The following is a 15,812-nucleotide window of genomic DNA, read 5'->3' as shown; positions in this document are numbered from 1 at the left end:
CTCCTTGGCCGAGCATGACGTCCAAAGCCAGGGCGGGGGTGGTGTATGAGAACCCTGAGTCAGGGGTACTGCCAGGAGAGAATGTGGAGTTCTTCTTGATTTTTACAGATCCATGTTTGACTCTGTGTGCATCCCTTCCTGCATGTATGAATGTGCTTTGAACTACTTTCGCACCGTACGTAGCCAACTGTGCTAATCGGAGGTGCGGGGGAATGACAACTAAACACAAACGAGCGTTCTAAAGAAGCGAGTTTTCAATCTAGATTTGAAAGTGCATGAAGTGACGGGACATGTCTGACCCATGGGCCATAGGTTCCACACCCCTGCCCTAAGCACCGAGACTCGGCGGTGACATCATCCCCCCTCCTCCCCACCGCCCCCCACGACTGTGACATCGCGACAGCAGCGGCGGCCACCTGCAGCGCCTCGTTGTCCGAGTGTAACTGCGCCAGCTCGGCCGCCAGCGCCGCCAACTCCTGCCGCCCCGAGGGAGACTCCTCCAGAGCCCGCACGTCGTCCTGCAGCCTCCCGATCCGTCTTCAGAAAACACGTGGGAGGGAGGGAGACGAGAGAGGGGGCATGCTGAGCTACGGAGGCTCAGGAACGGAGGTCAGGGGGGGTCCGCGTGCGTTGGCACCACGGGGGCGTGAGGCGTCGTGGGATTGGTCCCTGCCGACCGTGAACCCTGGAATGGCCCGAAGTGTGGAGGGGCTGGGGAAATGACCAGTGAGGTAGCGGGTCACGATCTTGTCGGTTATCGCAGTCCAAGCAGCCCCGAGCCTGGTTTGGTGCTCCGATGGGTGATTAACCGTACAATGTGGGCAGTAGAGGCCAGGTGCATTGATATCTATCGTTGCCCAGCACCGTGTTTACAATGCCCCCCACGTCCCCTGGCTACGCACTCGGTGAGGAGCTCCGCGCGAGCCGCGAGCGCCGCCTTCTCCCGCTTCGCCTCGTCGTGCCGGCGGCGCCAGCTCCCCATCGCGGACGACGCCTCCACCAAGCGCTCCTCCTGGCGGCAGAAACAACAACAACGACGTGTCACGAAACGCTTCAATCATCCCGACGGCACCCAGGTGGCTCGTGTGTGATGAGTTAACTATCTCGCCTGGTATACAGGACGTCGCGAGTTCGACCCTGATGACGCCTGTATATTTGGAGTTGGCATGTTCTCCCCGTGGTCGCGTGGATTTTTCTCTGGGTCCTCTGCTTTTTCCCTCCACATTTAGAGCTCCGTGGGCCTTACCTGGTAAAAATAGTTTCGTTATATTTGTATAATTTTGAAGTGATTTCTTTCGCACCGTACGTAGTCAACTCTGCGAATCGGCGGTGTGGGGGTAAGGACAAAAATTTATCGCAGAAAGCAGTTTTAAAAGAAATTAGTTTTAAATTTAGATATTTACCGTTATAAGCCAGCACCGCTGAAATCCTGGGTTTTTGAATGCGGATTTCCGCTACTGCCCTGTGATGAAACCAGGTTCTCAGGTGTGGCGAGCTGATGTTCTCAGCCCGGTCGCCAATGATTACTCAAAACAAATCACCACCGCACTTAATTTGGTTCTGCACTTAATTTCGCCGAATGGCAGCGATGATAATTAAATATATTGCTTCGTCTGCCATGCTATGGACATTACTATCGGTGGCAGAGAAGGTGGCACAATGCTGCCCCCTTCCGGTGTGATCAGATGTCACCTGAAGGGACCTCAGAGGGAGTTCTGTGGTATCCACTTCCCTGGGCCGTGTTTAAGGGTTGCACTTGGCTGCCACGCCATCGTTAGCTGGCGACGTGTCCTGTCAGTCATGCCCACGAACTCCACTATAATTATATTAACCCTTTCTCGTTCCGAGACGTCTGCAAGTTGCAGGGTGGGTGTCCCGTTCACCACTGAATCTCTGAATGTGCAAGCGGTTAGTTTATTGAGAGGCGTAGCGCCGTTGTTTTTAAAGCCACTGTATTCGCCGCAGAGAACTGTAGTGACGTATACGTCATCGGAATGGGAAAGGCTTAATTGGTTACTTCAAAAGCTGATTGAAAAAAATCGTATTTATTCCTTTCTACCCTACCCTGGACCGTGTTCGTGAATATAAGGCAGATTTGAAACACGGCAGGACCAATTCTTCTGCCATGGCTGAGCATTATTTTAATGCGGCTGGCTCACGCGAAATTAATTTCTCCAAGACGATGGTACTTTGCAAGCCTACTGTCCATCAACAAAGATTCGTTCATGAAGCCATCCATATATAGACACAATTTTAACCGAAAAGAAGGTTATAGACTCAGCAATCATTGGAACGATGTCATCAACCACTTTGGGTCATGACTTGACTTGTGTTTTCTCGTCAGTCAACCTCCACCGTCAGCAGTGTGGTGGGTGGAGCGGGGTGCAGTCATTTTTTGGCATTGCTGCTGCATTGGCATTGCTGCTGCATTGGCATTGCTGCCCCGCCCATGCTGCTGCTGACACACGTGGGCTACGCCCATCTCCAAACCTATAAACAGTTTGCCTTTAGAGGCTAACCCCTTTTCCTAATGACGACCGCTTGTGTTGCGATCGAAACTGTCGTGATATTTTTTTATTCACTTAATTTTTTCTATTGACGTGACTTTACCGAAAGAACCAAGGAATATAAATGTTAAGGTATTATCGACCAATGAATGAGTGTATACATATGGGAGGAAACCGGAGCAGCTGCAGAAACCCACCCGTGCGAGGGGGAAACACTCTATCCCATACGGACGGAAGAGGTGGAGTCCACATTAGTGCTGTACTTGCCTTCTCCTGGCGAGCCAGGGTATGGCACCTTCACGCCCACGGGAAGGAAGTTTCACAACATTTGTGCGGTGATCCACAAACCCTCGTTGCCTTTCACAGCGTCGGATTAATACACGCCACGTGCATTCCCACCACCGCCCGGGTAACCAGGCCCCATCACTTCTGCTCATCCCACGTTCGCCCCCCAACGCGGCCGTGCCGCGCGCGCGGGTCGGTCAGCGCCAGCGGTTCCCGTGTCCCGCGAGTGTCGACGTGCCCCGGCGCCCCCCCGAGTGAGCGCGTACCGTCTCCCGTATCCGCGTCCCCAGCTGCCGCGCGTCGCGTTCCCCGCGCTCCGCTCGCCGCTTGTAGGAGCGCGCGGCTGCCTTGAGCGGCTCCCTCTCGCGGGCACGCGTCGCCACCTCGCGCCGCAGGCGCCCCGCCTCGGCACGCTGCCGCGACACGGACTTCTGCAGAACCTGGTGGCGCATGGGGGGGGGGGGGGGGGGGGGGGGTCGAGGGTCGGTGAAAACGGATGAGGGTGCAACCGAGCCTTTGCATGGTACCCCTAATGTTGGAGTTGGCCAAGTAGCCTAATATAGGACCACAGAGCTTGGGCGATCGCTGGCGCCGGTTCTGGCTTCCTTGACGCTGCTCTGTGGTTTCCTGCGCCTCTCAATCATTCTCCATCTCTGTAATGTAACAATAAAAATATTTCTCATTTATTTCTAGCGCTACCAAATATAGCTCTGGCTCATGGACGGACCATCCTCCCGGCGGCGCGGCTGTTTAGTTGCGTCCGAGCGAGCGGGCGGGCGAGCGGGCAGGCGGAGCGAGCGGGTGAGTAAGTGGGCGAGCGAGTGGGCGGGCAGGTGGGGCGAGCGAGTGGGCGGGACAACTCACGGCGAGGCGCACCGCCATGCGGTCCCCGTCGGCCGCGCGGCTTCTCAGCTGCCGCTGGAGACGAGCGCGCTCGCCCTCCAGCTCCCGCGACTCCCACGCGGTCACGCGCACTCCGTCCTGCAAGGGGGGGGGGGGACAATGGAGACGGGGAGACATGCAGACGGGCGAGGGTCGGGGGGGATGGAGAGGGAGGGGTACAGGAACAGAGGATAATGTGGACACGGGTGCACGGAGAAACAGGGACATGGGGGACAGGTGAGATTGAGACGTTGGGGAGATGAGTAGGACAGGAGGAAAGGAGAGGGGTGGATGGGGAGACAGGAGAGACAGGAAGGATGGATGGGGAGGACTGGGAAGGGGAGGACAGTAGGAAAGTAGGATAAGGAAACAGGGAGGGTGAGAATCAGCAGACGGGGCGGGTAAGGTCGTTGAACTGGACGACAGAGAGGCACGCAGGGCATGGACGAGGAGGATGAGGAGACAGGCGGCTAACGCCACAGGGAGAGACAATGGAGCTGTGGTTAAGGAACCCAAAGAGCGTGGGAGGAGGATGGGGGTCGAGGGGACAGGGCCCAGGGGAGACCCCTCGGGGAGCCTCACCTTCTGCATCTCCAGCTGCGTGGTCACGTGCTGCACCTCCGCTTGTTTTTCCTGGAGAAGCTGCGACAGCCTCTGCTCCCAAAGCAAACAGACGACATGTGACAAGTCAAGTCCGGGCTATGACCCCAATCCTGCGAGTCGTGAAATCAAACTAACAGGAAGGGAGTTTCTTAAAAAAAAATTAAAGTCGTTAATGGTGACACTTAATTCAATGTCCCCAGCACAGTAAAACCGCTCCAAGCCAGAGACACAGGGAAGCCAGAATCCAGAGTTAGCCGTTTACAGCTCGTAATGCATTTCATTTTGCTTTCCATAGTCTAAGAATATTCAATGCAATGTTCATTAGCGGTAATTAGCACCACTGCGACGCGGGTTCGGATCGCGCCTCGGGTCGCTGCCATCCAACGCGCGGTCATACCCCGAACGCGCAACAACCTCGAGCACTCGCAAAGTCATTCTCTCGTCGTCGTGCAACAAAATAAATGGGGGACCTATTTGCGTTTTGTTTGGATGGCACGGGCTCCGTTCGGCTGCTCACAGCTCATTTCGTAAGGAGACACCCCCCCCCCCCGCTCACTGTGCACCGGCAGAATTTCCGGTGAACAGGCAAACGAGCGAGGTCGCAATTCTGAGACGCACAACCCGGCGCGACAGCAGTCGCTGTACGGCGCTAAACTCGGACTGTGCTGGGCGCGTGACGGCACGTCACACGCCCCCTCCCCCGGCATATTCGTTCCAGTTATTACTGTGAGGGCGCGCGGTAGGTGTGTATGTTGAACTTATTTTGCACCGTATGTAGCCAACCATGCTAATCAGAGGTGCGGGTATTTCTACTTATGTCGAACTTATTTCGCACCCATAATAGAGGTTTTGGGTTAGAACGCAATCTAACCCAAAAACCTCTATCATGGATGATATTGGTCGCGAAAGCCAACGTGATAAACTTATTTCGCATTGTATGTAGCCAACCATGCTAACCGGAGGTGCGGGTATTGTGTATATCACGCAGCGGGCCTCAGTTTAGATGGAAACGGTTCCGACGTCACCTCGTTGTCGAGTTGCGACTGCGTGAATTTCTTCAGCAGCAGTGTCTCCTCGTCCCGCAGGCACAACTTTTCCTTCTGCGTGGGGGGAGCGGCGAGCGGCAGTAGGGGCAGTGTCGGGAGGCAAGGTGGCAGACAGGCCAGGAGAGATGGGATCAGTGCACGAACGTTAAACCACAGACTTCGTCTCATCGTCGTCAACCTACGTGATCTCAAGGAGCATAGACCGTCACGCAAACTCCGGTCATCTTCGCAGCGGTGGCTTTGGCGAGCCATCGAACAAAGACAGTCACTGCATCATGCACTTTCAGATGTTTAAGAATCATAATACCTATTCATAATGGTATATTCCGAGGCACAGTTTTAGTCTTTAACTTTAACAGTTTATCATGTCAACTGATGGACTGCTATGATTTCCATGATGTTATATTTAAGTTCACTACATTGCGCGCTTTCAGATGCGCTTCTGTGGCCATCTGGAATGCTCATCCTTCCGATATTAGGAAGCCACTGGAGCTATGCACTTTTAAATCATCTACATTGAAAACTCACCTACTTAGAACTGCTTTTTGTGTTTAGTTTGTTGTCCTTCCCCCGCACCTCCGATAAGTAGGAATGGCTGTGTACGGTGCGAAAGAAGTTCAACATACATATATGCATATGTGGAAAAGCTACCGACTAATTTCACAATATCCATAACAATCAGAAAGTGAAGTGGCTATTGATTATCTGGCGAGAGGGCATTAACGATTACAAGCCTCGTTTTTAGAGGGCGAGTCTAGGTTAGAAACAAGTTTGGTGTGAAAAGAAAATTGCAGAGTGCAGGGATTGGAGCGGTGGCACAGCGTGTCGCTGACACTGTGCTCTGGCCGTGACCACCCGAGTTCAATTCCAGACCATGGTACACCGTCGGTGGCGAGTGGTATCTGAACCGGCCCTGGGCTCCAACTTCCACGAACCGGTACTGAGCAATGCGGTGAAGTCTGCCCAAACAAAGCTCCACGATAGGACACAGGGGAGGGCCCTTCATCGTCCAGCGAAATGGACAAAGGGCTGCAAATATAATCATCCCACCACCTTGTAAATCCACCGCTGGATGAAAGTCTGTTTGTGCATGTCTCGCGGGAAAACAAAAACCGCGGCCTTGCGAGTGGAACGAACCTCTCGGGCCTGCTGCTTGCGCGCCAGCGGGCAGAGGGCCCCAAAGGCGCCCTCCACGCTCAACAGACTGCACAGAAGGACCTCCATCCTGGCCGCCTCTGCCAAAGTCAAGTCACCTCCCTGCCGACACACGGGGAGGGGAGGGGGGGTGTAAGTAATAAAAAAAACAGTGCCACAAAGGGTTCGCCGAATCCGCAAACGTTCCCGTCAGTCACCGTGCTCGACGATGAAGATCAATGAAGTGGATTTATAAACGAACCGCTCAGCGGCGCGTCAGACAGTGCCTTGTCTAGCAGTTTTGGGCGAGGCGGTGGCGCAGTGGTACGCCCACTGCTATACGATCCCGGTTACCCGAGTTGGATTCGCTATCCGCGCGATTAAGTACGGTTGGCTACGTGCGGTACGAAATAAATTAAACAGACATACATACAGAGGCCGGTAAACTAAAAGGTGATTTAGGAGTGTTGACGTTGCCAGGTGGACGCTCCAGTAGCAACGGTTTAATCAGCACCCCCGCGGACTCGCCCGCTAATTACGCGTGTGACACGACACCGCGGTCGTTAGTGAAGCTTGCGAATCTCTGGGTAATAAACGTTTGAAGGGGTGTAGCAGTGGAGCAGCGATTAGCGCACGGCGCAATGAACCCGGCTACCCGAGCCCGAGTTCGATTCCAGGCCCTGGATAACGTCGGTGGCGAGTGACATCTGAACCAGCCCTCGGCTCCGTCTTCACCAACCCGCACTGACCAGCGGGGTGAAGGTCGAACAATCCCCACGATTGACACGGCATAAAGGAGGCCTTCATCCAATGGGTTAAATAAACGGATAATTTAATAAATGCATAAATGAGTAAAACCACAATAGTATAAATCTACAGGCACACAAATAATTGAAAATACTGTGATACAATTTCGAGCTACCCTGGTCTCTACTCCCGCCAACAACTTGCAGATTTCTAAACTCATGAAATAATGCGAATGCAGGTGATGGAAGGAAACCGGATAACAGAAAGGCACCCGAGTCCGGGATCGAACTCAAGCCCTTGTTACTGCGAGGCGCGAGGTATTAGCACTGCTTTGCCACCACCCTTTCGCCCAATCCGCGGGCCGAACGGGACGAGCACGCGCGCACGTGCGTGTGCCGGCCTGTACGCACGTGCGTGATGTCATGGATGGCGTCCCGGAGAGCGGCCGCGTGGCGGCACACCTCCCTGCTGCCCTCCTCGGCCTCCTCGAGGCGGCTCAGCACCGAGCCTCGAGCCTTGAGGAGCTGCCGCCCCGTGCTGCTGCCCTCAGACACGTAGGTCAAGGGGGAGGGGGGGGACCGGGTCAGAGGTCAGACCGGGGAGATTCAAGAATCCCTGAACACGTGTTTGAACCTGGACAGTCTTTCGGATGGGCGACCACCGCGTATGACAGGTGTTACGGTTTGTGGAGCCAACCCTCACTGACCAGCTCAGTGCGGTATGGATAAAAAAACTCACACGACCTGAATGGCATGGGGAGGCCCTCAACCAGCAGTAGATTTGACAATGGGGTGATGAGCCCAGCACCTCTGATTATCACGGTGGGCTACGTACGGCGTGAAAGAAGTTCAACATACATGCTTAAATAATTATACGAATTTTGTTCATTCAAATCTTATGGTATCTGAGCCACTGCACAATAAAATTAACGTGTTTTTGCAATTAATCAGTCCTGTGTGAATATTGAACTTCTTTTACATCGTACATAGCCAACCATGCTAATTGGAGGTCTTTCTGTCTAATGCTCTCGTAAGTGAGATCACGAGAAGCATCAGCTCAGAGATGTTAACTACCTCGCCTGGTATGCAGGAGGTCATGGGTTCCATATCATCCTTGACGCCTGCTGTATATTTGGAGTCTGCATGTTCTCCCTGTGGTCACGTGCGTTTAGAGTATTTGGCTGTTAGAAATGTCCACATGATATGCCAATTAATTTGGCTATCGTGTGTGACAGCCAGGTCGCTTCTGTAAAAGAGCTAGATAGCTCAGTGGGCCTTACCTGGTAAAATAAACACAGTAAATAAACAAAGTATTTCATGTTGTTCTGTTACAAAGCGATGGAGGTAGCCATGCTTCCATTCGCCCCCTCACCCCCGACCTCTCCCCAGGGCTCCCCCCACCCCTCCACGATTCAATCGTCACGATTCGGGGTTATCGCTTGATTCCGGAAGCGATTCTGTTTTACCAACCCTCGCCGTGGAAGCGAGGGCTGGTGGATCGCACACAGATGTTGTGAAACTCCCTTTTCCGTAGGCGTCAAGGAGGAGCCATACCCTGGCTCGCCGGTACAGAAAAGTGCGGCCTAATGGCCAACTGTTTCCATCTGTACGGGGATAGAGTGTTGCTCCCTCGCATGCGTGGGTTTTATTATCATTAATTGGCTGAAAACACCTTGAAGTAAAAAACCCAATATTAGGACCCTTCTGAAAGTGAATCCTACAACTCAATGTGGCTCTCCTAGATACATAAGTAAATTATTATTAATATTATGTTTGTTCTTTCTCGTTCGTACCCTAAGCATAAAAGTAACATTTACATACATCGCACCTCCGATTAGCACGGTATGGCTACGTACGGTGAGAAAAAAAGTTCAACTTACATACATACATACATATGCATAAAATGTTAGTACATTACTATACGGACGATAGGATGCATGTTGTATCCGTGGGCATGAGAATACAATTTACCGCATCGTTGCCATGACCGAAGCCATGGCAACGGTGTGGTCTGTCACTCCGGGGATTGTGGCGCCTGTAATGAATCGTGCAGCGTCAGGTGCAACCGCCCATAGGGGCTACCGAGCTAAATGGGGGCTCATTAGGGCGTCTCAATCCGGTGCTGGTGTCATGCCCATTATTTAGACAGGAAAACCTCACCGATTCTCAAGCCGCTATATCACGAGTTCAATTCTAGTCCAATTACATTTGGCGGCAGGGCGATACGGCAAGAAGCCTGGGTGCGGTTCCCGACTCGAGTGCATATCTGCGTGGAGTTTGTATGTTCACCTCCTATTCTGCATGGGTTTTCTACGGCTTCTGCAGTTGCTGCCCATGGCTAAAAAAACAAAATCCAAACAATAACCAGATACCAATGCTCCTGTGTGGTCCAGAAGTCATTTGAAGAGTCCTGAGAGGTAGCTCTGTGATATATGCTTTTGTGGGCCATTCTCTAAGAAGGAGGATTAATCCTAGCCAGGTCAGTCTAGGTCAGCGACCCGGTAAATATTTCCATGACTGACATTCTGCATCCAGGATATCTCTGACTATGGATCTGGCTACTAGTCACATGACCGACACCATTCTACAAGTGACCTGGAATATATTTATTGAGAAATTCTGCGAGAGATCCAAATGGACACGATGTCTCACGTCACGAGTGAACGGCAGGCTCGGGAAAACATTGGAGGAAAACGAAGAGGAAAAAAAACTCCATAGAAATGTAAGCGAGACTTGAATCCACGAGGCCCCGCTGAGACGTGGCCTCACGGCCGAGGCTAGCCGGTGCGGAGGGTTGGCACAGGTGGCCGACGGGAGCCGCCGCGCACCTGTCAGACGCGTCACCTCCACAAGAGTCTCGGAGAACGTGGCCCAGCGGCGGGGAGACGTCACCACGGCACGAGCAGCCCCCGTCCGTGTCCCTCGCGGTGCCGGGTGCGGCCTCCTCCGCCCGCCATGTGGATCGCGCTGCCCTCTCCGCCTCCAGCTGGGGAGCGAGCAATGGAAGGGGGAAGACACAAACCTAATGACGGTCTCTCACCATATCGTTCTGCGACGTGTGTTCGGATTGTGCCACGGGTTGCTACCGAATAATGCGGTGTCAAAACCTGAAATCGTGGTAACAAAATAAATGGGGGACCTATTTGCGTTTTTTTTTTGGATGGCACGGGCTACGTTCGGCTGCTCACGGCTCCTTTCGTAAGGAGACACCCCTCCGCTGACCCTGTGCCGGCCGAATTGCCGCCAAACAGGCGAACGAGCGAGGTCACTTTCCGCTGCCATAGCAAATTGTCGTTTTGACAAAAGCGTCTCCGTCGTGGGGCGGAGGCAGCTGCACTCACGGGAGCGCTTGGACAAAGCAGAACGAAGACAGACAGACAGACGCCCGGGTGCTGAACAAACTCGTTTGTTTAAAACGCCCACTGTTTATAAACACGCCGCTGCGGTTGCTTTCACAGTGACACCACTGGCTTGGAAGGACAAAACATAAACATCACCCAGCATCTGAACGTGCACCCGTCCGTTGTGGTTCAAGCTTAATTTATTTAGGGAATGACTTGCATGTTAATCTCAAAAGCAAATAAATTAACTATTGAATAAACAATTGACAGCAGAGTTGAAATGTGAGCAATTGCATTGATAGAGATGTGTGTGAAGTGGACTTTCAAGTACATAATCTGTCGAATCTGAAATTTACAAGGATCCCTTCCAATCCATATATATATTTGAAAATGCGATGCAATCAATGCTCACAATAACACTTCTCAATGTGCAGCATAATTAATTACAGTGGTCCGCAGAGCTGTGCACACTACAATTAAGAGCAGTTTCAATTTGAAAAATACGTTAGTGCTGCATGGTGCTCCATGAAAGTCTATTGAGGGTTTACGTTGACCCACGCTTCAGACCCATTTCATACTCTTTGTAAATTGGGGCTGCTTCATAGAATGCTAAATCATGCAATATAGCAGCGACGATTCCACTCGATTGATCGATTTACATTGTACATTACGGCGACGAGAAACCACAGGCACTGGATGTGCACTATCGCCAGGCGCGTACAGGTGGAATCGAGCATCCACGCACACATGGCGTGGAACAGCCATGGCGTTTGCTTCCCAGCCCTCCGATTAGCACGGTTGGCTACGTACGGCGCTTAGGCTACGTCTCACCTCGTCCGTCAGGGCCGCCTACCTCGTCCCGGAGCCTCTGCACCTTCTCCCTGCAGCGTCGCTCCATCTCCTCGTCTCTCCCTCCCCCCGTCGTCGAGCCGGGCGAACGCCGCTCTCCCTGGCGCGAGAGCTCGCTGACACGAAGCGGCGACGGGGAGCGGTCGCGTGGCCGCGGAGCGAGCGGCGGCACGGAGACCGCACCGGGAGCATCGCCCTGCCGGCGGGCGGCACGGACGCCGTCGGTTAAACCGCGGCACGGTTCACGCGCGAAGCGGTTCGGCGATTCTTGCCCTCGTGGTGTACGTGGACAGCCCTTTTGTCAATCCACTGCTGGATGAGGACTTCTGTTGCCAATAGATTTTTGCACGGCCGTAAATTAAGGTCATCTGATTTATTAATAAGGAGGTATTTGCTCATGATGGAGATGATCGATGTAATTCCTTCTTATGCTGATGGTAGCATTCGGTTCTGACGATAATGAAGGCAATGATGATGATTTATGTACCTGCTTCTGCTCTTGATTATGATGATTCAAGTAACTACTCCTGAAGATTATAATGATGGCAATGATGATGATTCACGGACATTATTCTGATGATGACTTATAAGGATGAAAGCACTTTCCTCCGACGAAGAAGACAAAATGACCAATGACAATGATGGGTAGAGACAAGGCCTTGCGGTCGTGCATTCAGCGTTTGGTTGCAGAGGCTCATGGTTCTAATCCAGCGGCCACCCTGATAAATACTACGGTTGTATTAACCGTGAAAATACTACACACCATTTGTTTTGGAGTGGGCGTTAGATATCCCATGATGTAATTCGCAATTTACCAAATTTCAGAAATTACCCAAAGCTTACTCAATTGAGGTAGTAACATAGCAACTCCTAACAATAGCGAGTTCAAATTGTAACGCGCGCAGTATTCGCTCGCTCTCTTAAAAAGAGAACGACTCAAGAGGCGTGGGGAACCACAGACAAGCTGCAAGACAGCCGCCACGCTACCAACAACTGTCCACGCTCTGCTGTCCTCTATATACTGAGGTGTTATCAGCCAATTAATGAGCCCCATTGTTGCAAAACTTAGCAGGACCCTCCTGAAAAATAGTCATTGAGACTCGGTAAGACTTATATTGGTAAATAAGCAAAACAATAATCATAATAATAAACTATGAACTATTATTATTTGACCAGGTAAGGCCCACTGAGCTATATCACTCTTTTTCAGAAGTGAACTGGCCACAAATGATAGGCCAACGGAGCGGCTCACCACGTGGACATTTATAGCAGCCAAATACTCAAAAATGCTTGTTTCTAAATGTGGAGGAAAATATCGGAAGACCCGTAGAAAAACCTCACGCGACCACGGGGAGAACACGCAAACTCAAAATATACAGCAGCAGGCGTCAGGATCGGGATCGAACCAACAACTTCCTGCGTACCAGACGAGGTAGTTCATGAATAAGAGTGAGGACAGCTCGCATACCGGCTTGCCGATCAGCTGCCCTCGGGCAGGCGACGGGTGCGAGCAGGTGACCACGCGCGCGGAGGGCCGCCCACTCGGCCGCACCGCCTTTGACCTCAGCATGAGACGCAGCGGGAAGAGCTGTGGACACGTTGACAGACGTCGCTGTCCGGTTCCTCATTCGTTACGAGCCACGCGACACGCTCAATGTTTCTCCAACTCAATTTGTAATATCTTCCCGAGCCGACTCGCACGACAGGGAAGCGTGCTGTTTTACATTCATTTACATTTGTGCAATACAGTCCAGTAAATAATAAGTGACATTCATAACGCGCCAGATTTTACAGACAAGTCAACAACTCAGAGGTGCGGAGCCAAGCTCAGGGCAGCTCAAAAGCCTGACCAAGGAGATCGAGGAGGCCTTTAGATGTTTCTTCAAAGTCCGAGTGCAATTGATGTTGCGGATGTGCAAAGGGATTAGAGAGTTCCACACTGAGGGGGTTGACAGCAGAGAACCGACGTGAGGCCGTAACAGTATAGTGTAGGGTATAGCGTGTGTAGTATATAGTGTAGTGTATAGTAGTGTAAAGTATAGTGCAGTGTATAGTAGTGTGTAGTGTATAGTAGTGTAAAGTATAGTGTAATGTATAGTGGTGTAGTGCAGTGTATAGTAGTGGTGTATAGCAGTGTATAGTAGAGTGTATAGTAGTGTGGTGTACAGTATAGTAGTGTATAGTGTAGTGTATAGTGTAGTGTATAGTGGTGTAGTGCAGTGTATAGTAGTGGTGTATAGCAGTGTATAGTGGAGTGTATAGTAGTGTAGTGTATAGTGGAGTGTAGTGTATAGTGTAGTGTATAGTGGAGTGTATAATGTAGTGTATACCGATGTGAGGCTGTAACAGTTTGAGAGCTCGGTATCCGAAGCAGATTTTGAGTGACGCTGCCGCTGCTGCGTAGAGTTCTACCATGAGCCTTCAGTGCAAGGCGAGAGTATTGAGGCGAGGTGTGGTGGGGAACCGGTGGTGAAGGCGTGATAACAAAGGCAGGCGCGATTTTATAATTTGACCTGCTGGCGAAAGGCAGCCAATGAAGAGTACGGAGAGCGGTGGGCTGAGTCGAGTCGTAGATGATCGACAGCAAGGACGACCCGAGCAAGGTGCTTCTGTAACCGTTGTAATTTAAAGGGCGTTGCCCCGTTTACGTCGGGGGATGCGTTCCTGAAAGGTGCCACGATGAATATCGAAACGACGTCAATTGGAAGAAGCGATTCACAGGGTACGGTGTTGGAGGCGAAGGCTGAGAGGCGACAGGTAACGAGAAAGGATGATCGATGCCATCAGCGACGTGAGTGTGGGCCGAGGCGATGCAAATCAGGTGGCGGCGTTAATAAAGCGACGATGTATTTGCTAAACGACGTATAAGGGGGGAGACATACATCTGGGTATTACTGAATGATAATTTTATTTATTTCACGTTTCTGTTTGCAACATTTCTGTACGCGCCGATTGCGTGTTCTGTGCAAGACAAGCAATTCGATAAATAAATATTCAGACTCGCCTTCCCATACACTCGGAAATAAAAAGGTCTACTTTTATTTCATCTACTACTTTTTCATGCAATTCGTTGCGCACGGTCACACTTTCTTTTGGCGTGTGGTCGTGCTCGACTTTGCTCAGTCGGTGTTCGCCGCTGAGGGTCGTAGAAGGGGTTATTTTCTCAGTCCCTGCTGCTGTAGGCTCCCCCTGTACAGCTCCTGTCCTACTTGATTTAGGGCAATACCAGCATGCAAAATAAAGATTGATTTATTTAGTATTTCCATTTTGGTGGCCCAGGTCACTTCTGCAAATCTAGAATCTATCCTGGCCCCCCGAGTTCCATACCCACCAACCCCTTATCAGTACCTACATTGTTACAGATCAATTCAGACCCTATTGGTCATCCCGTTGCCTTATAAATCTCAACGTTCATCCTACAAAGTCCCATCGCAAGGGAGAAACACAAACAAAGACACAAACATGTGCCCGTATTGAAACGTCTGTCCGCCGTGTGGACCTGACAACTCAATTTCCCTGCACAAGAATGTGGGATAAACCGTCTGGGTTGACGCGGTACGCGAGTTCTCACCTGGCTGAACGAAAATAAACCCGAAACGAGAAGGCAACCCTGGGCTTCGCTATAGCCTTTGGGGCCGCCCATAAATGACGTCACGCGATTTTGGACGATTTTTGACCCCCCCCCCATCGTCACAAAAAGTCAGACCCCCCCCTCAAATATGACGTCACAAAGCTCTGCCCCCCCCCCCCCCAAAATAAAACATGCTTCAAATCGCTTTAAACTATTGTCATTGTAGTGCGTATTTTATGTGGCGCTGCACTCTGATGTTGTAGGAGAAAACATTTATTAAAAAGTCTATTTAATTAAGTCGAACGTGTTGCCTATATTTATTTAAAGTTTGCGCATTTTGATGTGACGTCACATTTCTCACCCCCCCCCCCCTCGTCACAAATGTCTGACCCCAACCCCCACCCCACAGGTGCGTGACGTCATTTATGGACGGCCCCTTTCCCGCTCTCGGTCCCGCCACGACTTGTCAGGAGCTGTCCCCACGCCACTCCAGGTCCCTCCCGACTCCTCCACAAACACACTGCGTGTCAACCACCCACACACTGCGTGTCACCACCCACACACTGCGTGTCAACCACCCACACACTGCGTGTCAACCACCCACACACTGCGTGTCAACCACCCACACACTGCGTGTCACCACCCACACACTGCGTGTCAACCACCCACACACTGCGTGTCAACCACCCACACACTGCGTGTCAACCACCCACACACTGCGTGTCAACCACCCACACACTGCGTGTCAACCACCCACACACTGCGTGTCACCACCCACACACTGCGTGTCAACCACCCACACACTGCGTGTCAACCACCCACACACTGCGTGTCAACCACCCACACAC

General features: G+C 51.8%; 1 protein-coding gene across 3 annotated transcripts in view; it reads right to left on the bottom strand.

Moving 5' to 3' along the window:
- Positions 1-15,812, bottom strand: part of LOC133354740 (outer dense fiber protein 2-like) — a 36,320-nt gene that overhangs the window by 16,713 nt on the left and 3,795 nt on the right. For 2 of the 3 annotated variants that reach the window (XM_061571806.1, XM_061571808.1), the window contains exons 2-12: positions 12,862-12,981; positions 11,376-11,589; positions 10,032-10,189; positions 7,615-7,744; positions 6,461-6,580; positions 5,303-5,377; positions 4,257-4,328; positions 3,657-3,773; positions 3,059-3,232; positions 903-1,012; positions 417-537 (exon numbers count right to left, since the gene is read on the bottom strand). In XM_061571806.1, coding sequence (XP_061427790.1) covers positions 417-537; positions 903-1,012; positions 3,059-3,232; positions 3,657-3,773; positions 4,257-4,328; positions 5,303-5,377; positions 6,461-6,547 — 756 coding nt within the window. In that variant the 5' untranslated portion in view covers positions 6,548-6,580; positions 7,615-7,744; positions 10,032-10,189; positions 11,376-11,589; positions 12,862-12,981. The remainder of the gene's footprint in view (positions 1-416; positions 538-902; positions 1,013-3,058; positions 3,233-3,656; positions 3,774-4,256; positions 4,329-5,302; positions 5,378-6,460; positions 6,581-7,614; positions 7,745-10,031; positions 10,190-11,375; positions 11,590-12,861; positions 12,982-15,812) is intronic. The other variant, XM_061571807.1, reaches the window with a different exon arrangement.

Source organism: Lethenteron reissneri, chromosome 48 (genome assembly GCF_015708825.2).
Source record: "Lethenteron reissneri isolate LAM-NWPU_2019-01 chromosome 48, ASM1570882v1, whole genome shotgun sequence".
NCBI classification, from domain to species: domain Eukaryota; kingdom Metazoa; phylum Chordata; class Hyperoartia; order Petromyzontiformes; family Petromyzontidae; genus Lethenteron; species Lethenteron reissneri.
Note: the sequence above shows the minus strand (reverse complement) of the source record. Positions and strands in the feature narration are given on the sequence as shown.